At 39.5% G+C, this 23,572-nt stretch overlaps 1 protein-coding gene across 1 annotated transcript in view; it reads left to right on the top strand.

Annotated features, from left to right (window-relative positions):
- The window catches only part of STK39 (serine/threonine kinase 39), a 484,232-nt gene that overhangs the window by 374,994 nt on the left and 85,666 nt on the right, over nucleotides 1-23,572 (top strand). Inside the window, exon 16 of the mRNA XM_029605673.1 lies at nucleotides 15,256-15,324. Coding sequence (XP_029461533.1) covers nucleotides 15,256-15,324 — 69 coding nt within the window. The remainder of the gene's footprint in view (nucleotides 1-15,255; nucleotides 15,325-23,572) is intronic.

Below are 23,572 nucleotides of genomic sequence, written 5' to 3'. Positions count from 1 at the left end.
CAATACTAGTGTGGCTGTTGCTTGAATATCTGGTCCCCTTTATAGCCTGCCAGATAGATCCAGCTATGGAAATCTCTGCATTTCTGCTAACATTTCTATATGACTATTCCTGCAGCCTTCCACTGATGCTAGTTAGTTTTATCATCCCAGTGTCCTACAATTTGTGTTAAATCTGCCTATTGCTAGGTTCATGGAATGTTCCCTAGTTCTGTTTGAATGAGTAAATCATTCCTTATTTAATGTTTCACCCCAGTCATGATTTTATAAATTTCAATAATATCCTCTGTCATTTTTTCTTAGCTGTATCTCAATGTTAATCTCACCCTCCTGTGCCTAACAATATTTTATGTATCAATTTTTATTTAATTTTAATTAAAAAATAATATGGAATGGAAAAAGGTAAGTTTCATACATATGAATGCATGCCTCCTCGGCCTTGCTTCAATTTTGTAGTGTAATCATAAACTTGCCAACCTTCCGATCCCTTTTTGTTTGTGTATCTTCTTTATTTTAATCAATTTGTTAATAAATAATAAAATTATTCACTATATAACGCCAATAGTGGCTTTTTACTTATTTACTTGTTTTTGTATAAGATGTTTATAATCAAAACGCCATTAATGTTGCTATGAATTTATGTCAAAAGACTGTGCTCAATAAGTTTATAATGTAAACCTCTTTAAGGTAAGAAATTTGTACTTAGAAAATATCCATAGTAAACGCCATGATAGTAAAATGTAGAAAACGTGTAACTTATCTCCCAACACAGCTGTGTTTCGAAAAAATGTCCTTTCTTCCTCAGGGGAGTTTATATCCGTTTAGTGGAACGCGCTCTCAAGTTCCGCCAGTTCTGCAGACTCTTCTCCTGGCCCGAATTTGAATGTCTCCTGCCTCAAAGTGACAAACGCTGTTCAATGGCGTGCTAGTTTCCTCGGCGTTATCCTCATATTGACTAACACTGATCCATGGCAATGGTTGTTTCTTTCTCTCAGGCTTAACAGCTCTGAATGGCGGCGTTTTTTTACGCTTCTCAGTGTTTGCGGATTGCGATCCGCTGACTTTTATAAAAAAGCACACTGAGAAGCGTAAAAAAACGCCACCATTCAGAGCTGTTAAGCCTGAGAGAAAGAAACAACCATTGCCATGGATCAGTGTTAGTCAATATGAGGATAACGCCGAGGAAACTAGCACGCCATTGAACAGCGTTTGCCACTTTGAGGCAGGAGACATTCAAATTCGGGCCAGGAGAAGAGTCTGCAGAACTGGCGGAACTTGAGAGCGCGTTCCACTAAACGGATATAAACTCCCCTGAGGAAGAAAGGACATTTTTTCGAAACACAGCTGTGTTGGGAGATAAGTTACACGTTTTCTACATTTTACTATCATGGCGTTTACTATGGATATTTTCTAAGTACAAATTTCTTACCTTAAAGAGGTTTACATTATAAACTTATTGAGCACAGTCTTTTGACATAAATTCATAGCAACATTAATGGCGTTTTGATTATAAACATCTTATACAAAAACAAGTAAATAAGTAAAAAGCCACTATTGGCGTTATATAGTGAATAATTTTATTATTTATTAACAAATTGATTAAAATTAAAGAAGATACACAAACAAAAAGGGATCGGAAGGTTGGCAAGTTTATGATTACACTACAAAATTGAAGCAAGGCCGAGGAGGCATGCATTCATATGTATGAAACTTACCTTTTTTCCATTCCATATTATTTTTTAATTAAAATTAAATAAAAATTGATACATAAAATATTGTTAGGCACAGGAGGGTGAGATTAACATTGAGATACATATATATTAGTTGGGTCTCACTTTTAGCGGAGATTGGGAGAGTTAATTTTTTCTTAGCTAACATAGTATTTTCATTGTATTAGTAAAAGAACCGTACAATACATCAGATAAGCCAATACAGCATAGTAATAGCTATGTACAATGTATAAACAAAATAAATAAGATAATAAACACTTCCCTCCCTTCTCCCCTTACCATTCTCTGTTAAAGTCAAGTGAAGATATATCTCACATTTCATATGACCATGCCTTAAAGCCTTCAAAGATTGGAAGACGTAAAGTAAAACTTCATTAGCATACGCAGACATTTTATATTTAGAAGTTTATATCTTGGACCAAAGGATATTGACATATAGTAAATAAGAGGTTCTAGCAACAAATAAGGGGATAAGGGACAACCTTGCCGTGTACCTCTTTGCAAGATAAAAGATTCTGATGGCATATCATTCATCGAAATGTAAGCTGTAGGAGACGGATATGGATAACCTATACAAGAAACAAAAGAATGGCCACAACCAAACAATCGTAAAACTTCAAACAAATGATCCCATTCATCATGATCAAAAGCTTTTCCAACGTCCAATGAAATCGCAACAGTAGGAACTTTTAAGGATTTGGACATCTGCAGTAAATTATGAAATAAATGGGCATTATCTGTGATGTAGCATCCTTTCATAAATCCTGACAGGGTAGGATGAATAAGCCAATCAAGTACCTTCTTTATCCTAAAAAATTAAATTGTAGCTAAAACTTTGTAATCCACATTTAAAAAGAATATGGCTCTATAATGGATGGAAATAAAAGATCTCTGTTAGTTCTTCCTAAACCTATCTTGGCTTCATTAAAATGAGACATGACAGAGCCCTTCAAATGCATATGCTGAAAGAGGGCATGTAGCTTGGGAACCAAAAGGGAAGAAAATGCTTTATAAAAGTCGAGCATATAGCCATCTATGCCTGGAGCTTTACGAACATGCTCAGGCATTGGCTTGCCTTCTAATTCTGTCACGGTCAAGGGGGAATCTAATTGTTCTTGTTCTTCCTGGGTCAACTTTGGATGATCCAGGTGAGAACAAAATTCTGTAATTAGAGAGGAATCCCATGTCAATTTAGAGGAGTAAAGAGTTCTGTAAAAATCATGATATTCATGTAGCAACTCTTTCTTTTTGGTAAACAAGGCACCAGATTTTTATTTCAGAGCTACAATCATCCTGTATTCTTTACATCCTTGTAGATAAGTAAGTAGCTAATCTACCAGATTTGTTACTCTGTGTAGTATCTAGAATTTTGCAAGAAACTACCCTTAGCAATTTATTATAGTCATATTTAAATTTGTATAATGAGGCCAAAATGGTGGTATGGAAGGTAATATGGGCATATTCCAATTGTTTTATCTGATTGTGAGGAAATTTGGTTTGGCTTCAAATGCCTCCAGCACCAAAGCTGTTAAGGCCATATCAGACAACTCTCATGCACACTTGTTCCTCACATCAGCCATTTTGCTGTCCACCGGTTTGGTTTTATTTGCCCCCCCCCCCCCCCCCCCGCTTTATTCCACCACCTTTTCAAATAATCTGTTCTAACACCATGTTTTTATATTGTAGAATCTTCTTTCCATAGTATACTTGCAATATGCGCTCTTTATACACATAATGTAAGAGTTCTGCTTTTACTATTCTCAGTTTCGATCTGCTTGCCACTTCATCGATGCACACATTCAAAAATCATCTTGCTGCTTAGATCAGCGAGGCTTAAAGCAGGGAGTAGCCAGTCCTCCATTAGTGCAGGTAGCTCAGGATCAAGAATTTCCTCAGTCACTTTGAAGCAAAAAAAAAAAAAAAATCCAAAAGGTATGCCAAGCAGCAAAAAAAAAGGGCTAAAATAGGGAGATTGGTGTTGTGTCCGTCGCTGCTCGGCGCCCTCTTTACCTCTGTGGCGACTCCCTCTGGGTCTGATGGATGGCTGGCTGCCGCGGCGTATCCATGCTGTCTCCCTCCAGCGTCCCCGAACCAGCTCGATGCTGCAACTCCGCCATCTTGTTCTGATGCCTAGGGCACGCGCGTGTGCGCGTCCCAACTCTTGTACCAGCAAGGGCGCAAACCTCAGGGGTGTCCCCCTGAGATGACGTCATCTGCTTCCAATATTTAAAGGTCTGTGAAAACTCTAACAAATTGAGTTAGCAAGGATTCGTCCAAGCTACTCTGCTTCCTTGGACTTACCAGAGGTACCCGCTCCTCAGGGGCCTCGCTCTTTTTTTTATTTTCAGATTACAGAAAATCAGGAAACACATTTTGTGCCCATGAAAACAAGCAAGACTATCTTGAAAAAATTACTTCAAAATTATGACTCAGGTGGTGATTTACTAAACCACAGTCATATCCCCAGAAGGGGAAAATACCATGAGGCCGATATTCAAAGTACATTTAGCGCTATATAGCCAGATAAATAGGACTTATCTAGATATTCAGTGGCTGCTATCTATCCAGATATTCAGCGGCCACTAGATAGCCAAATAAATAGGACTTATCCAGCTATGTAGTGGTCACTGAATATCTGGTTATATTCAGTGACCATTAGCCAGGTAAGTAACGCCACTTCAGTAATGTGAAATAAACAGATGGTAGAACTACAAAGGGCATTATATTTTATCTTCAGTCAATCAGGAAGGTGATTTTTCCACCTTTATATGCAATTAATTAAAAAAATACACAAAAAAGGAAATTAAGTCAAAAGTGGACGTTAGGACCGATGATTAAAAATGATCCATGAGTTCTAGAAGGTGAATGAAATTATAGTAATCTGAGCAAAGGTGTTCTGAAGGTTCTCATTTAACAAGTGGACAATTTTGCCAGTCGGAGATATTTAAAACACAATCATTTTCAAATGCTATTGGTGTTTACTGGAAAACTCCATAAACCATTGTTTAAAGTGGAGTTGCAGAAATCGACTACTTATCCCTGAGATAAGCAGCATAGATTGTATCTACCACTTGGAATCCTGTCAGGTACTTGTGATCTGGATTAGCCACTGCTGGAAACAGGATACTGGGCTTGATAGACCTTCAGTCTGACCCAATATGACAAACCTTATGTTCTTAATTTCTCTGGTGACCCAGCTGGGGCCTGGTGTGCCCCCTATAGCTCCAAGCCTAGTATTGCACATTTGGTATGATGATCCTTCACTTGCTAAATTAATAATTTCTATCAGCTTGTGAATGCTTATTTTGATGATTTTATAGAAGGTACATCATAAAGTTGACTCTTGTTTACTATAGTGAGTCACAAGTGTTCAAAATGGTTCAGGCCAGCGGAGGTCCTGATTGCCCGTATTAGCATCATGATACTCTTGGGAGAAGTTTACAACTTTTGAATTGTTGCTAGTTTTCCATAAAATAACACATATTGCAAATTTTTTTTGTGTAGGCCAGCTGTGCTATTTTATTTATAGTATTGCCTAATAGGTTGCTTTGCTGCAGTAGCATCTGTGTTGAGCTAATTACCATATCAGCTTTATTAAGGATAATGCTTATATAACGCAGGCATTTTCTGCATGATAAATTCCTAATATGACTTGGTAAATATATCCCTAAATCTGAAGCAAAAATTACTATAAGGGTAGCTCTATTCAGGCTCTTCTCTTGACGCTTCCATATCCTCCTTTAGATTCAAACTGTCAGGAAAAGCCAGAACATCCAAGCCTCTTTCTTAATCTTTCAAATCTAACTTGGAATGCAGTAAGCCTTACAAACAATAGGCAAGTTTTCAGTGATAATTTTCAAGTTATTTAGAACATCTTTCAACACCTCTCCTATTAAATTGGTTTATTCCAAGGGAAGCGGAGACATGTTAAATTGACATACCTAGATCAGTGGAATAGAGATGGGATGTTTTGATATGTTTGCTGCTTTAGGCCCCAATGGATGCACACATTCAAAAGTCATCTTGCCACTTAGGTCAGTGAGTCCTAAAGCAGGATGTAGCCAGTCCTCCATTAGTGCAGGCAGCTCAGCATCCAGAACTTCCTCAGTCACCCCACAAAATTGTGACTACTTCTCCATGTATGGTTTTTTTAGATTGATTATCCTTAACAGCCATCCTCTTATCAGTACTTGAACCCTTCATTCTAAATGCATAGTATAGTTTTCTATGTAGGAAATTTGGATTTCGGCATTAATCATTCACGTACCTAAATCATGTACCGATGTGCGCCATTTTGATTTCTGGCAGCCGATGGCCCGAGAGCGGGAGATCACTCCCGGGTCCCCAGCTGGACCACTAGAGAGTTTCAGCAAGGTTTGGGGGAGTTGGGAGGGTGGGGGGTTGCAATGAAGTCCATTTGGAGGGTTGGGGTGAGTTTGTTTTTCTTTTTTTTACAATCTTCCGTCTGCCCCCACCCTCCCGGGTTCATCCTTTCCCCGCCCGCCAGGGACTTTCGTTAAGTCTTGGGGGGGGGGGGGGTCGGGCAAGTCTTGGGGTGGATCCGCTCGTCCTCTTAAAAGCTAGGGCTTATTTTTGGAGTGAAGGGCTTATTTTTGGAGTGAAGGGCTTATATTTCAAGTCCTACTCCAAAAATCCTGAAAATCAAGCAAGGGCTTATTTTCAAGGTAGGGTTTATTATCGGAGATACATGGTAACTACTAACCACATCCTCTGGTAACAAATTCCAAAGCTTAATTGTGCATTGAGTGAAAAAGAATTTTCTCCAATTAGTTTAAACTGTGCTACTTGCTAACTTCATGGAGTGGCCCCCAGTTCTTCTATTATCTGAAAGAGTAAATAACCGATACACATTTATCCGTTCTAGCCTTGTCATGATTTAAAACACCTCTATCATATCCCCCCTCGGCCGTCTCTTCTCCAAGCTGAACAGCCCTAACCTCTTTAGCCTTTGCTCATAGGAGAGCTGTTCATCCCATTAATCATTTTAGTCGCCCTTCTCTGTACCTTCTCCATCGCAATTATATCTTTTTTGAGATGCAGTGACTAGAATTGTACACACTACTCAAGGTGCAGTCTCACCATGGAGCGATACAGAGGCATTATAACATTTTCCGTTTTATTTACCATTCTTTTCCTAATAATTCCTAGCATTGTTTGCTTTTTTTTGACTGCCGCAGCACACTGAGCTGACTATTTCAATGTATTATCCACTGTTATACCTAGATCTTTTTCCTGAATGATGGCTCCTAATATGGAACCCAACATCGTATAAGTACGGCATGGATTATTTTTCCCTAAATGCATCATCTTGCACTTGTCCACATTAAATTTCATCTGCCATTTGGATGCCCAATCTTCCAGTCTTGCAAGTTCCTCCTGCAATTTATCACAATCCACTTGTGATTTAACTACTCTGGATTATTTTGTGTCATCTGCAAGTTTGATTACCTCACTCATCGTATTCCTTTCCAGATCATTTATAAATATATTGAAAAGCACCTGGCACTCTGGCAATCTCAGCAAATAGATGGAATCGTGATGGGATCTTTATAGTTCAGCCACAAATGTTATGATCTTGCTTTACCTACACTCTTCTCCGCTTAGGATGAGAATTATAAATCTATCTCACAACAAACGTACTCTCTCCTATAAATGAAATGCTTATAAACTAATTTGCTTGTGCAAAAAAATTATTATTAATAATTTAATCATGAAAAATTATTGGAGAAAAAGAGGTAAGTTTCATATTCTGGGTGCTCACCTCCGCGGCGTAGCGACCTTCTTGTAGTCTAATCATCAACTAACCTCCGTCCTCCTTTGTGTGTTTATTTAATAATTCAAAAAACAATTTTTTGTTAATTTTCAATATATAAATTTTCTTAAAAATCCAATATATTCTCCACCTTACATGATCGGATCATTAAATTTGCTTGTCAAGCAGTTTTTGAATACTGCTATTTAATGTCCCATTTCCTTTGTCCTATGTTCGGGGGAAATTATTTAAATTGGTTTCAGACTTCTTCTCATTGTAAATGCTCTATAAATAATCTATAAATAGAAACGCCAAATTTGTGGACGCTCGACTCTTATACTTTAAATTGCCACTACCATCAATGAAACAATATATAAACTTATCTCCCGACACAGCTGCGTTTCGAAAATTTGTTCTTCCTTCATCAGGGGAGCATGTCCTTTCTTATTCAATCTGGCATTCAGCAAAATCGCGGCTTTCCCATTCAATTTTTGAAAACGCTGCTTAGCTCTCTACGTCCTTCCTCTCGGTCTCACAAGCTCCGAGTCAACGGCGTTATTTAATCAGCGTTTGGTCTCTGCTTTAAAAGCTGATCAGCAGATCCAAAAACAACCAATGGGATGGACTACGTCTTGCGTACTACGTCGTTACGTCAAATCTTCGTCTATTGGTGGATATAAATCAAAGACGCTGTCAACTTCAAATCAGACTCGCCCACTCTACTTCCTCATTCAAACCCTGCGGTGTCACTGTGTGCAATCTAAATATCCACTGTTGTTCAATATAATTCAATCTCTCTTTATCGTTGCCTCCGATATGATCCACCTTGTCTATGACTGTCCATTTGAGCTGTTCAAAACTGTGAGCATACTCTATACAATGCTGTACCATAGGTGCTTCCACTGTTTTCGTGTTTAGTTTTGATTTGTGCTCAATCAGTCGCGTTCTTATAGATCTTGAAGTCCTACCCACATAGTTCTTCGGGCAAGGGCATTGGATTAAATAAATCACATTCTTAGATGTACAATCTGAATTACTACCCCTCTTGATATTATACCCTGTAACTGGATCTTCCCACTCACTGCCTTCAATGGTGTTGTTGCACATGTCACAGTGTTGACATGCCTTATGTTGTCCTCTTTGCAATTTCTCTTTCATATCCCTCTTAATGTCCGCATGGACTACTTTATCTCTAATATTTGTGCCCCTAGTGGTTGTTATGAGGGGCAATTCTCTAAATATTTCATGCGTTGACAATATTGACCAATGTCTCCGTATTGAGGCTGTGATGTGTGCCGTCGCAGTGCTTTGGGGTATAATACAAGTCAGTCTGCCCTGTTCTTTATTGCTCTGATATTGGAGAAGTTGGTTTCTGTCGGCATATTTAGCTCTTTTATAAGCCTTATTAATGATCTTTTTTGGGTATCCCCTGTCATTAAATTTGTTTTTTAAAAATTCCGCTTGTTTCTCAAATTCTTCTTTGGTGGAACAAATTCTTTTGTATCTAAAGAATTGACTTGCCGGTAAACCCTGTTTGAGGGACCTGGCATGATGGCTGTGATATTTGAGGAGCGTATTTCTCTCCGTTTTTTTATGATACACGGTAGTCTCAAGTATTTGTCCTTTTCTGTGTATTAATACGTCTAAATAGGACAATTGTTGTTTACTAATTTCTGCAGTGAACTTTAAATTCACATCTACCGTGTTAATCCATAATAGAAATTCATCTAATTCCTCCTTAGATGATGTCCAAATCAAAAAGTCGTCATCTATGTATCGTCGCCAATATCTAATCTTAGACCACCATTGAGATTTGTAAACATGTTGTTCCTCAAACTGTGTGACGTAAATGTTTGCCACAGAGGGTGCTAATGAAGAACCCATCGCTATTCCGTGCGACTGGTGATAGAATATGTCTTCAAACCTAAAATAGTTGTTAGTAAGTACCAACTCCAAAAGTTAATACAAAAATTGTACCGGAATCCGTTGCTTTCGTTCTTGCACCAACTGTGTCATCACTGCCTGTATCGCTTGCTGTTGCGGGATTTGCATGTATAATGACTGAATATCCATCGTTATTAACCAATTTTCTCCTTGAGTAAGTCGTACGACTGAGATTTCGTTCAAAAATTGTATTGTATCTTTTAAATATGATTTCGCCCTGATCACTATGGGTTGTAGGATTTTATCTAGTAAAATAGCCGGAGCTTCCAATACTGTACCCCGGAGAGAGACAATGGGTCTTATCGGAGGCGGCATAATCTCTTTATGTACCTTTGGTACAGAATATATCAATGGTACTTTTGGTTGTTTGTTCTGTAAAAATCTTTTTTCTTTTGATGTTAGAAATGGTACCTTCTCAGTGAGATCTTGTATGGATTCCACTAATGCTTTAGTGGGGTCATGGTCCAATGCCTGATAATATTTTGTATCTTCTAAATGATGTAACATTGTGGTTCGATATGTGGTGATGTCTTGAACAACGATGGCGCCCCCTTTGTCCGCCGGTTTAATAACCAGCCGCTGTTCTGTGGATAAATTTTGGAGAGCTGTCCTCGATTGTTTAGTAAGATTGTAATATCTGGGGGTCTCCTTCTTTTCCATGTCTTCAAGATCCCTCAAAATCATATGTTTAAAAGTGATGATATGCGGATCTACTGGTCCCTGGGGTACCCAACGAGATTTTGGACTTACAATGGAAAAGTCTGTGGAATTTGGGGTTCCTTCCTGTGTGCTAAAAAACAATTTAACCTGAAGTTTTCGTATAAATCTATATATCCAAATGCGTGTCTCAAAAGGTTTATGAAACTGAGTAGGGACAAAAGATAATCCATTTTCTAATACCTGTATCTGATCTTGAGTCAGAGTTATATTTGATAAATTTATTACTGCTGAAGATTGTTGCAAATCCCGCAACAGCAAGCGATACAGGCAGTGATGACACAGTTGGTGCAAGAACGAAAGCAACGGATTCCGGTACAATTTTTGTATCAACTTTTGGAGTTGGTACTTACTAACAACTATTTTAGGTTTGAAGACATATTCTATCACCAGTCGCACGGAATAGCGATGGGTTCTTCATTAGCACCCTCTGTGGCAAACATTTACGTCACACAGTTTGAGGAACAACATGTTTACAAATCTCAATGGTGGTCTAAGATTAGATATTGGCGACGATACATAGATGACGACTTTTTGATTTGGACATCATCTAAGGAGGAATTAGATGAATTTCTATTATGGATTAACACGGTAGATGTGAATTTAAAGTTCACTGCAGAAATTAGTAAACAACAATTGTCCTATTTAGACGTATTAATACACAGAAAAGGACAAATACTTGAGACTACCGTGTATCATAAAAAAACGGAGAGAAATACGCTCCTCAAATATCACAGCCATCATGCGGTCCCTCAAACAGGGTTTACCGGCAAGTCAATTCTTTAGATACAAAAGAATTTGTTCCACCAAAGAAGAATTTGAGAAACAAGCGGAATTTTTAAAAAACAAATTTAATGACAGGGGATACCCAAAAAAGATCATTAATAAGGCTTATAAAAGAGCTAAATATGCCGACAGAAACCAACTTCTCCAATATCAGAGCAATAAAGAACAGGGCAGACTGACTTGTATTATACCCCAAAGCACTGCGACGGCACACATCACAGCCTCAATACGGAGACATTGGTCAATATTGTCAACGCATGAAATATTTAGAGAATTGCCCCTCATAACAACCACTAGGGGCACAAATATTAGAGATAAAGTAGTCCATGCGGACATTAAGAGGGATATGAAAGAGAAATTGCAAAGAGGACAACATAAGGCATGTCAACACTGTGACATGTGCAACAACACCATTGAAGGCAGTGAGTGGGAAGATCCAGTTACAGGGTATAATATCAAGAGGGGTAGTAATTCAGATTGTACATCTAAGAATGTGATTTATTTAATCCAATGCCCTTGCCCGAAGAACTATGTGGGTAGGACTTCAAGATCTATAAGAACGCGACTGATTGAGCACAAATCAAAACTAAACACGAAAACAGTGGAAGCACCTATGGTACAGCATTGTATAGAGTATGCTCACAGTTTTGAACAGCTCAAATGGACAGTCATAGACAAGGTGGATCATATCGGAGGCAACGATAAAGAGAGATTGAATTATATTGAACAACAGTGGATATTTAGATTGCACACAGTGACACCGCAGGGTTTGAATGAGGAAGTAGAGTGGGCGAGTCTGATTTGAAGTTGACAGCGTCTTTGATTTATATCCACCAATAGACGAAGATTTGACGTAACGACGTAGTACGCAAGACGTAGTCCATCCCATTGGTTGTTTTTGGATCTGCTGATCAGCTTTTAAAGCAGAGACCAAACGCTGATTAAATAACGCCGTTGACTCGGAGCTTGTGAGACCGAGAGGAAGGACGTAGAGAGCTAAGCAGCGTTTTCAAAAATTGAATGGGAAAGCCGCGATTTTGCTGAATGCCAGATTGAATAAGAAAGGACATGCTCCCCTGATGAAGGAAGAACAAATTTTCGAAACGCAGCTGTGTCGGGAGATAAGTTTATATATTGTTTCATTGATGGTAGTGGCAATTTAAAGTATAAGAGTCGAGCGTCCACAAATTTGGCGTTTCTATTTATAGATTATTTATAGAGCATTTACAATGAGAAGAAGTCTGAAACCAATTTAAATAATTTCCCCCGAACATAGGACAAAGGAAATGGGACATTAAATAGCAGTATTCAAAAACTGCTTGACAAGCAAATTTAATGATCCGATCATGTAAGGTGGAGAATATATTGGATTTTTAAGAAAATTTATATATTGAAAATTAACAAAAAATTGTTTTTTGAATTATTAAATAAACACACAAAGGAGGACGGAGGTTAGTTGATGATTAGACTACAAGAAGGTCGCTACGCCGCGGAGGTGAGCACCCAGAATATGAAACTTACCTCTTTTTCTCCAATAATTTTTCATGATTAAATTATTAATAATAATTTTTTTGCACAAGCAAATTAGTTTATAAGCATGATCTTGCTTTAAACATCAGATTTATCCACCTATACGTACATTAGGGAAATGCAATATACATTGTTAAGACGTGCATGTATCTCAAAATTTAGCTTTCAGAGCGCAAATTACTGCAACAAAGAATTGGGAAAATTTTAACTCTGTCTGTAAACACTCTCATGCTTTTTGGTCACGTCTTTAAACGGTTTTGCGAAAACATTGGGGATTACTTGGGGACCTTGTTAGATGTAAATATTCCCAAAACACCTGAGCTTTTCTTTTTTGGCAAGGATGAGCATTTACTATTCAGACAGGCTTGTGCTCTGGGAAAGAAGGCTATTCTGATGTATTCGAGAAGTAAGGATATTCCGTTGTTTTGGCTTTGGAGAAATTTGCTTCATAATATGATGCAGATGGATAAAACGCTATCAAAGTCTTCTTTCAAGTGTGGGAAAACGTTTTTGGAGATTTGGGGACATTTATATTCAAACTCTGTCTTGTCATGTGTGAAGTTTGATTCTCAGTGTCTGATGTGGTGATTGTTAAAAGTCTAAAGAGACATGCGGCATGCACATGTTATAAATTTGTTGGGTCATGCGTGCGCAAGGGGGGGACACATTAATGCAAGCTTCGTGCGGCGACACATCCCGGTCTTCCTAAGTTCCCTACCCTAACCTCCCTTTCCTTTCCCCTTCTCCTTCTCCTTCTCCTTCCCTTTCCCTCTCCTCCCCAACCCCTAAATCCACTTTTTTTTTTAAACCTTTTTCAGCAACTTACTTGAGCTGAAGTAAGTTGCGCACGCCAGCAGAGCGAACAATGATGCTGTCCTGGCCCGCCTCTTCCAATTGGCCCAGCACTTGAGCGTGTACTGGCCTTTACGCTCGTGGCCAGGCCTCTTGGAAAATTAGCCCGGCGGGCTTAAGGCCTGGCCATGCACATAAAGGCCGGAATTTACACGTACCGAGCATTTGAAATCTGCCCATTGCACTTTTTTTTTTTTTCGGGGGCGGGGGAATGTGTAAAAGAAAATTGAACTATTGTGTACTTTTGCTTAGTGTGCATAAGAAACAAATGCACACAGTGTTACGGTTTTCTTGTGTTCTTAATAAAAATGTTTAAACATAAAGATAGCCTGTTATATTCAGTAGTGCAGTTTCACTATTGAATATAACTCCAGAGTTAGCCGGATAAGTTTACCTGGCTAAGTACTTGATTCATTAAGGGGTTTTCATATAGACGCAAAATGGAAGAAAAGCTTTAATGAATCTGGCCCTAACTTTGCTATCCAGACTGTCTGAATATGGACCTGGGAGAGTCTCCAGTGTATGCAGATATCCCATACATATTTTAAGAATATCCTGAAAACCAAGCTGACTAGAATGCTTCAGAGAACTGTCTGGAGCTACTGTTACTAAAGCATGGTAATATAAGATCACCACTCAAGAAGTAATTTCTTTGAGAGAGCTTTGGTTCTAGCTCAGGTTTTCATAAGTAGATTTTCAACATGTGCACATGCTTCCTGACACGCCGATTTTATAACATGCGCACATGGGTGCTGGATTTTATAATCTTCAGCACGCACAGGGCGGGGGAGGGGGGCACTTTTGCAGTTTCCACATGACAACGCATTCGGGCGTTCCCCAATTCCCTCCCAGTCCGTTCCAATTAAGGAGCGGACTGGGAGGGAACTTCCCTACCCCTCCTCCCTAAATTCCCTCCCTCTTCCACTACCTTTTTTTTTTCTTCTTTGTTTTACAGTTTACTTCAAGTCCTCAGCTGAAGAAAGTTGCCCGGCACTCGAGTCTCTGGGACAGTGATCAATGGTGCTGTCCCGGCTCGCCCCTTCGAAGAGGCCTGGCACTTTTGGGAGTACCGGGCTTTACACACATGGCCGGGCCCCTTTGAAAATTTGCCCAGCTCACGTAAACCCTGGGATTGATGGACCCTTGGTCTGACCCAGTATGGCATTTTCTTATGTTCTTTCTTATGTTCTTATTTACGCGCGTGGGCCTTTTAGAATCTACCCTTTAATGTACACGACCATGTGACACTAATACTGCAATCACTTCACCTGGTTACCTATATACTACCAATTGCTACATAAACTGGCTGTCATTCATAGCCTACTAAGTAATACCTCTGCTCCCTGGATTAATGTAACCCTTAAAATTAACATACCATCAGAACCTTACAATCCTCTAATTTCAGGTTTACTAGAAGTCCTGTCCTGAACGGTTGTACATCTGTCCAAAACATGCGAAAGAGCTTTCCTCCGTCCTCGGACCATAACATCTAAGAGAGCAAAATGTTCAAAAAAGCCTTAAACATTTTACCTGTTAAGCAAGCCTTTGAAATCTGGGGCTCTGTCGATTACTTCAGCAACATTATATCCATATTTTGTTTTGATATGTTTAATTTTGTATTTTGTCAGCATTTTGTTTTTGTGTATTGAGATTGTGTATGTTGATCTGAATCCCACCCCAAACTTTCAGAGGATGTGGGAAAAAAAAAATATTTTAAATAAAAGAAATAAATGTCAGTTATAGCTGTGCCAATTTTTGCTTTTAAAGTGAGTGGTTTACACTTTTAAAAAAAAAATAAAGAGCAGCATCTTACAGAATGAAAGTTGTGCATCAAAACAAGTGTGTTGTGAAATGTTAATTTTCTGAAAATAGATTACACTAATGTTTACACTCTAACCAACAATACGTATTTTCTTGTTTGGACAGACACCGCAGATGGCGTTTCTCAGGAGCTGTTCTCAGCAGACCTTGTCGATGGTCATGATGTAGTTATAGGTAAATTATATTTAGGCTTCCAAGGCTAATTTTATTTTCCTCTTAACAAAAAAAGTTAGTTTGTGTATGCTGAAAAAATGAAAAACAAACCATTAAATTCAGCAAATTCAACCTACAGTGCAAATTTTTTTTAAAGCTCTAAAATTCTGGATTTTTAGGGGTTTTGTATCAGCTTGCATAAATTACATGGTAAAAAATGCACAGTAGTAAACATTTTTAAAGCAAACGTTTGTACATAAGTTTGCTTTGAAAATTATCCCACCAAACCTAATTGCACATAATTACACCTCTATTATATACGAGAAATTTTTCTGGAAATTTTATACACATACTTTAGAAAATGCGACCCTCTTCCCTCTGCACCCATGGGAAATGCCTCCTTCATTTCAAGTAAACTTGAGCACATACAAGACATACCTGCAGAAGTTTACCCTCATCTGGTAGGCATTTTTCAAGCAGATCATTTATTTAGGTAAAGTATTGTTTTACCTGTGGAAATACCTTTACAAATTACTGTCCTTATGTGATTTTTATGTCTCATGTGTGGACACGTGCCATTTTTCTTTTTCATACTGTAATTTTAGTGCTGGTTTTGTATTGGGTAGTCTTAAGTCTTTTTGTGTTATTTTTGGAATGCAGTGGCAGGAAGGGTAATGAGTCACAGATCAGGAAGGGTAATACATTCATTCCCTTAATCAACTGCAATTAAAGTCCAAAAGTGGAAAAGTATTTTTAGTTACTATTGGTGTTCTAGCTTTTTCATAACTGTGAAATGCATATAACGCTTTGTAGCAGATACTTAAAAACGTCAGCCACAATTAGTGTCTGGGCATAACGGGTGTACAGGGAATAATTGCTTCATTTGAAGATAACACTAATGTATTATGCTGACTTATGGTAATCCTTTGCACTGCATTTTCAGTTACCTTGAGAGCTAACAGGTGGCGATGTAATGATTCCCTAACTCCTGTGGCAGTTTAAAGAGCATAAACCCTAGTATACTTCCTTCAAAAAAAAAAAGTGCCTTGCGTTTGGCTTTACATACTGACTTTAGAATTGTTAATTGCAATGGATCCATGCAACTAATTTACATGTTTCTATTCATTTAACTAAGTGTGTTTTAATTTATCTGAAAGAGAGTTTAACTTTGGAATTAATTTTATACCATTCTGAAGAAATATGTAACCAAATAGAATACTTATAATTACATCTATAGAAACACTGGGTAATAAAGAATGTGCTTTTTTTATATGTAGTATATTCATTACATTTCTAGTTAACATTCTTGAGCTGAAGAAAAATTCTGTGCTTCCACTACATTCAAAATGAAGAGCATCTGAGACCACATTATGTGGACAAATAGCAAATTTTATCTGGGTAGCTAGGCAGTTACCTGTGTGTACTTGGTGGCTGAAAAGTGTCATATCTGCCCCACACATTATATGCTTTACGGCACTGGTTTTACATCAAATAGGTGCCAACAGATTTTTAAAATTGCCCCTTTCACAAAGATACTATTCAAAATATATCATAGACATTGACAATGTTGGAAAAGCTACTGTGTATGGAAATAGAAATCAATAAATCTATTGAACGTTGCTGAAGCTGTAAATATAAGCACTAGCAGGCCAATGCAATATCGGGCGTTAATGTCAGCGAGCTACTGAACGCATGGTTGGATGCACTTAACTTACACCCGATGCAATACCGGGATTAGCTCGTCCAAAATGTGCATCCAAACCAGTGCGTAGCTAATAGCACTCATCACATGTAAATGCATGTTGATGAAACTATTAGTTAGAATGCCTGATGTAAAAAGTTAACGTGCACAGCACACTGTTTTATGGTCAGAAATTAACACCAGCCCTGGAGCTGGCGTTAAGTTTTGAGGCCATGTATAGAAAAGCAGAAAATACTGCTTTTTGTGTTCCTCCACTGCTTTTTGTGGTTCCTCCAACTTAATATTGTCACGATACTAAGTAGGAGGAACCTATGCAGTAGAAAAAGAAAAAAAAAAGTCTTTAAAGCAATCAGGTTAGGAAAAGACTCTCAATTTACAAGCATCCATTTTCCGAACCTGAGGCTGCACACAGCCGCCTTTCCTGGGTGCTCGATGCCAAGAATGCACTATGGATGCACAATTTATCCCTAGCACGTCCTTTTTAGCGTGGCAGCTCATTTACCTATTGCATCAAACTCCCAAGGGAGGTGATTGTGTGTGTGTTTAAAAAAAAAAAAAATAAATGTGCGTCCACTTTGGACGCACATTTTTAGTGTGTTGGTATTGCATCGTCCTATATGTCTGGGACTGTCTGAAGGAGAAGCCCTTATATGCCTATATACCAATAGGTATTTTAGAGGAAACAGTGTTATAGTAGTAGTAAGAATTTTTTACACTGGTAAAGCGGTGTCTACTCATGTAGGGCCTTTGAAAATTGTACCCCTTCCCACCCTTACTTCTTTGTGTAAAAAGACTGGGTTAGGTGTATGCAGATGCAAAGTGTCCACTTTCTTCTGCCAGCCTGCATTTTTAAAAGGATACTGGGAATTTCCCTTTGAAAATTAGCTTGCAGGCCTGCAGTACAGTGTACCTGCAGGCAATTTGAAAATTGTTCCACTAGTATCTAGAACTATACTCAAGTCTACCACTGAAATACAATGTTTGATATATAATGGATACATGTTGTGCCAATTATTTGTAAGTAAAGGTGTAGCCTTGATATAATTGTAACATGTCTTTAAAGGCTTAATTTACTTTTAACCTTATTTTCTCAGCTCGATTACTGGAATTGAGTTTATTTCAACATTAATGTGAGAATAAAAAGAGAATCTGAGCTTACATTACATTACAGAGGAAGAACCAGTATAAATTTTCAGCTTTAGAATAACTTTTCATATTATTCTTGCATGGGAATATATGCAGATATAACCATTGTAAATTCCTTAAAAAAAAAAACACCAGGTTGGGATAAGTGGCAGCCTTCACCTTCTACTCCATTTGTTATATTTCTTTTTGTATTCTTTTTAATTGTATTAAATATCTTATTTTGTATGTATGTATGAGTATTCTTTGAATATAAATATTCTTATGCCTTTTATGTGCACTGCATTGATGTTTGATTTTGCATTCAATCACGAAAGAAAGTAAAAGGAAGCAAGTTCTAAATGTTACATGTCTGTAACTTAGCAGTCAGTCACTACTGAATATAATCTTGAGATTGCCTGGGCAGTGATTTTGAAAAGAAATTGATGTAGGGAAAGTGGGTCTCTACCTAGGTTGTGATTAGCTATGTTTCTGCTCCCCAAATTCATATATGTATGCACACGTACTTATACACACTCTTGTTTTGTATGAGGGCTGAAGACTTAATGGCTTTTCCCTAAAGTTATTAGCTCATAGTTGATGTTTTTTAGTGTTGCTTTGCTGTAAATTTAATGGATTACTTAGCTAGGGTAATTCTACAGTGCAATAACACTAGCAGCCACAACTAGAGCTGTTGGCCCTGCCTCGTTCCACACACAGTGAGAGAATTAAGAGACAAGCAAGTAAATTGGATGTAAAAGTCAACAGCTTTATTAACCAACAAATGACTATAAATGACCTGTACCTGAGCCAGAATTGTACACTACTGGACTACGCCCCATTTCTGTCTCCCCTTGTAGATCAGGTAAGAAAGCATCTTTTCATTCAGCCCCCGCCTTGTTTCTAGGCAAGGGGGCCTTGCCTCCTGAGGTGTAACCATGACCCACCATTTGCCATAAAGGTGCCAGCCTAGAGCTGACCTAGTACTGTGATTAAAACCTGCACCACATTCAAAACTTCTTGCCGGCTCTGGTACCTGCCATAGGTATGAGGTAGTGTGGTCAAAGAGGAAGGGGAAGACTGCAGGACAGCTATTTAAAAGGCCTGTGCCATCATTGTGCTGTGACTGACTCCCCCTCCCCCCAGAAGTCACATCACAGCAAGTGGGAAGGGGGAGGAGGAGGAGCAACAGCCGCAGCTCTGACCCACTCCCATTGGTGGGACGTAGCAGGGCCTAGCACACCATGCCCAGTTACATGTAGGCTTCAGGAATTTTGCAAGGGCCCACGCATTTACTGTCCTGTATGTTGAAATTGTTAGATATACCTGTATAAAGTTGCCCAATGAGCGTTTAAGCAAAGTGTTGTGAAAGTTTTGATTTTCTCATCTATTTTCTATTTCAAATTGGATTCAGGGAGGGAGGGAATTGTCAACTGTACTAACAGAGAATGCCTGTTGTAAAGCAGAGGATTTGAAAGCTCACAGTATTACGTACATGTAGTCCATTACCTCTTTTTCCTCCCCCTGCCAATCTCTCATCTTCCTCACCTTCTTATAGAATTGCTCATTCTTTGCATGGACGTGTTTGTATATTGGAGAGAGGGGTTGCATACATATGAATGTATGTAGGTGAGAGAGAGGGAGGTAATATATTTGTGTGCATGAGAGCGAGGGAGCTTGTGTCTGTATCAGGAACTGATCAGTCGCTGTTGGTATGCTTACAAAGAGACATACCTGAGGAGGCTTGGGAGCTGGATGAAAATAGAGCCTAGGCCCATAAAACCTGGCCTAGTTTGGGAGGTGTCTCGACTTGCAGTAGTAGCAGTGGAACAGGATTAAGAACCCAGGAGAGAAGCTCAAAAGAAGCAGTGAAACAGGACTTTGGAGCTAAATGCAGAGCAGGAACAAGGCACTGTAGCAAGGACTACAGAGTTTGGATTTGGAGCAGGAGGAAGGAAGAAGGCCAGACAGAGATTCAGGAGTATATATCCTATGAGACTGTTGCACCACTAAAGTGCATATTGTAAGCCTAGAATATAATTGTCCAGGCCAGGAACAAGATGGCCACTAGAAGGATGTTTGAGCCATAGTGCTAGGTGGGCTCACCAAAGTGTACAAGGTGCCCACCAAGGCATTCTGCTAAAAAAAAAAAAAAAAAAAGCTAGAACTACCCATCAGGGCAACTGGAGTTGCTGAGATGATCAATGTCTCTTGAAACACTCACTAGAATAGCTGTCTCAGCTTGAAGCAGAGTGATTAGTGTAGAAGGGTACAAGTAGGACCAGAACTTGCACTGGTGGAAAAACCCACAAAAGTTCTCTCTGGTACCATTAACCTTCTCAGGAAATGGCATATGTCATTTTAGAAACTATTAACTGCGTGGGGCCTGCTGCCTGTCTTGGCTAACTTTAGGAACTTGGACGGGTATCCACCGTTACCTGGAAGGTATGAAGCTGGGCCTCTATTAGTTGAATTGCTTTCAGCAAGTCTTTCAAATTCTCAGAAGCCCTACTCAGTTGTGCTCATGCCCATAGAGGAGTGCCTCATCCAGCAGCTGGGACCGGACGTGTTCAAGGGCATGGTTGAGCGGCTAGACACCATGTGAGCCAGAGTTGATAAGTTCACCTCAACTGTTAATGGCAAGGCTGCTACAGTTGTGCACATTATTTGGCAAACATTATTTGAGATGCAAAGTGCACATGTCATGCCAAAAGTTCTATGTGTGTACCTCCAGCTTTGGTACTTAGGTTTTCTTTGTTTCCACAGTTCTTGCCCAGGATTCTGCCAGTCCCAGCCATCAAGCCCCAGGGATCAGCGGCACAGCTAGAATGTTAACTGCACCCTTAAGGACGCAGAGACCCAGTTCAGGGAGGAGCAGGAGCAGCAACAGAAACAGCAGCATCACAGCCTGCTCTTGGATGTCCTGGGCTCAGCAAGCTTGCTAAATGTCCACATTAACTTTCATTTGCCGTTTGCATGCCCAGTCTCCTTGTTTTGCAATGTCCTTGCAATTTCTCATAATCCTCTTGCTATTTACCATCTTTGAATAATTTTATGTCATAGGCAAATTTGATCACCTCACTTGTCATTCCCATTTCCAGGTCATTTATAAATATATTGAAGTGCAGTGGGCTCAGAACAGATTCCTGGGGCACTCCAATATTCACCTTTTTCTATCACATGGAGAGTGGGTACCTTCACATCAATGTGAATGTCCAGCGCATGGGGAGTGGTAGGGAGCTTCTTCAGTGTTCAGGAATTCATTGGTTTCTAGGCCCTGACAGGAAAGTACCTGGCCTTTGCTGCTAGTAGGGTGAGGTCCCTAACCAAGTCCACAACATACCTGTTGGAGTATTCCTGGGGGTATAGCTTTGGATCTGAGGACTTTTCAGATCAGGAGGTATCTAAAGGTCTTCCTTCAAACCTCTGTCCTGCACAGAGTTTATGAAAAGAATAATAGTTGTCATTACTTGGAAAGCCAAGGAAGTGGTGGCTTAGATTAAAACCCACAGTACAACACTTCAGACCTTTACTGCCACTTCAGATTCATTCTCCTTAGCCAGGAGGTTCACAAGTGGGATGCTGAGGAGGCATTTCTGTTCTCGGAGGAGATTCTTTCCACCACCCCTTCGTCCCCTGCAGCAGAAGGCCAAAAGGTGGCAGCCTGCATCCCAGCCAAAACTTGTAACAATGGGGCGAGCATAGCCAAGATCCCAGACTCCATTCTAGAGAATGAATCTGTTGGGAGAAGGCTGCATTTTTATATAAATTGTTTTCCCAGAGTAAACTCAGATACTTGGGTTCTTAATGTATTCAGAAGAGGATACATATTATGCCTATTGAATATTCCTTCAAATGCCCACTGAGAAGCACTTGGGTAGCTTTCTTAGCATCAAGAACCACTTTAGAAGGAGCTGTCTTCCCTCTTAGAGGATAATGCAGTTGAACCCATTCTTCCAAGGTAAAGAGGGCAGGGATTTCACTCCCAAATGTTTCCTGATCCCCAAGCATACAAGGAGGACTCCATCCTATACTAGACATGAGGAAGATTATAGAGTACCTGGTAATAGAAAAGCTCAAAAGGGTTTCTTTGGCACCCTGATTCCCTTTCTAGAAAAGGGGGACTGGATGTGCTGTCTAGATCTGAAGGATGCAATCAGCCACAGATTTCCAACTTAGTAAGTATCTCAGATTTGTACTAGGGAATTCCCACGTCCAATACCTCATGCTGCCTTTCAGCCTTGCATCCATCAGCACATGTATACAAAATGCCTTGCAATGGTGGGCATTTGAAGTACAAATTGAGTGTACCTTTTTCCCCAACCTAAATGATTGGCTGGTTAAGGATATATCTCAAGGAGGTGGTGCAGAATCAATGAGCAAAACCATCGGGGTGTTGGAATTGCTAGGGTTTGTTGTCTGTTACCCCAAACCCCATCTGAATCCATCATCTCAATTAGAATTTATAGGATCTCTCCTAGACATAACTCAGGTGATAGCTTTTCTCCTGCAAGAAAGGCTTACTATGTTATCCATTGCAGAGAGTAAAATAAATCAGTTGACATGAGCATGGAACATGTTGAGGTTGTTGGGCCTCATGTGCCACAGGAAGTAACCCTGAAACCATCTTCACATGGAAAGAACCAAATAGACCCTAAGATCTTGGTGGATTCAAGCTGCACAGGATCTTTGGGACAGCCTCTGCATTACCCACCCTCTGAGGGACTCTGTTCTGATGCCTGATTAATTCCAATCTGACCAACGGTATTCCCCTCCAGATTTCTCTGGTGTAAATTTTTCTAACCACAGAGGCATCCAGCCTGGGCTGGGTAACACATAGAGAGAGACTCTGCACCCAGGGCCTATTGTCTGCTCAGGAAAAGCTTCATCAGATAAATTTCCTTGAGCTAAGGGCGGTAAGGTATACACTAAAGGCTTTCAGGGATCAATTTTCCAATAAGATTGCCCTTATTCAGACAATCAGGCAGCAATATTCTACATCAGCAATCAGGGAGGAATAGGTTCATACATCATGTCAGGAAACCGTCCACATGTGTCACTAGGCCATTTCCCACAAAATAGTCCTCAGAGCCAGGTTCCTGCTGGGTAAGGAGACTGTCCTAGCAAATAGACTGTTGAGGCCTGGAAACCCACAAAAATGATCCCTAGATACGGGACTAGCAGACTATATATTCTATGAGAGGGATACACCCATGGTAAATCTGTTTGTATCTCCTCTGAATAGAGGGGTCCTGAACTTCTGCTCCAGGAGAGGGACGTCTGGGGAAAACTAGCCTCGGAGGCCATCTGTGTGCCTATCCTCAGATTTGCTCTGATAACCTGAATGGAACTTTAATATCAATATCACTACATGATCATCTCATCATATGTCCCACTGCCTAATTAATTAAGAATTCATATACACCTCGCCTCCCCCCTACGACT

This window comes from Rhinatrema bivittatum, chromosome 6, assembly GCF_901001135.1.
Source record: "Rhinatrema bivittatum chromosome 6, aRhiBiv1.1, whole genome shotgun sequence".
Lineage (NCBI taxonomy): Eukaryota > Metazoa > Chordata > Amphibia > Gymnophiona > Rhinatrematidae > Rhinatrema > Rhinatrema bivittatum.
This window is presented reverse-complemented; position numbering and strand designations above follow the sequence as displayed.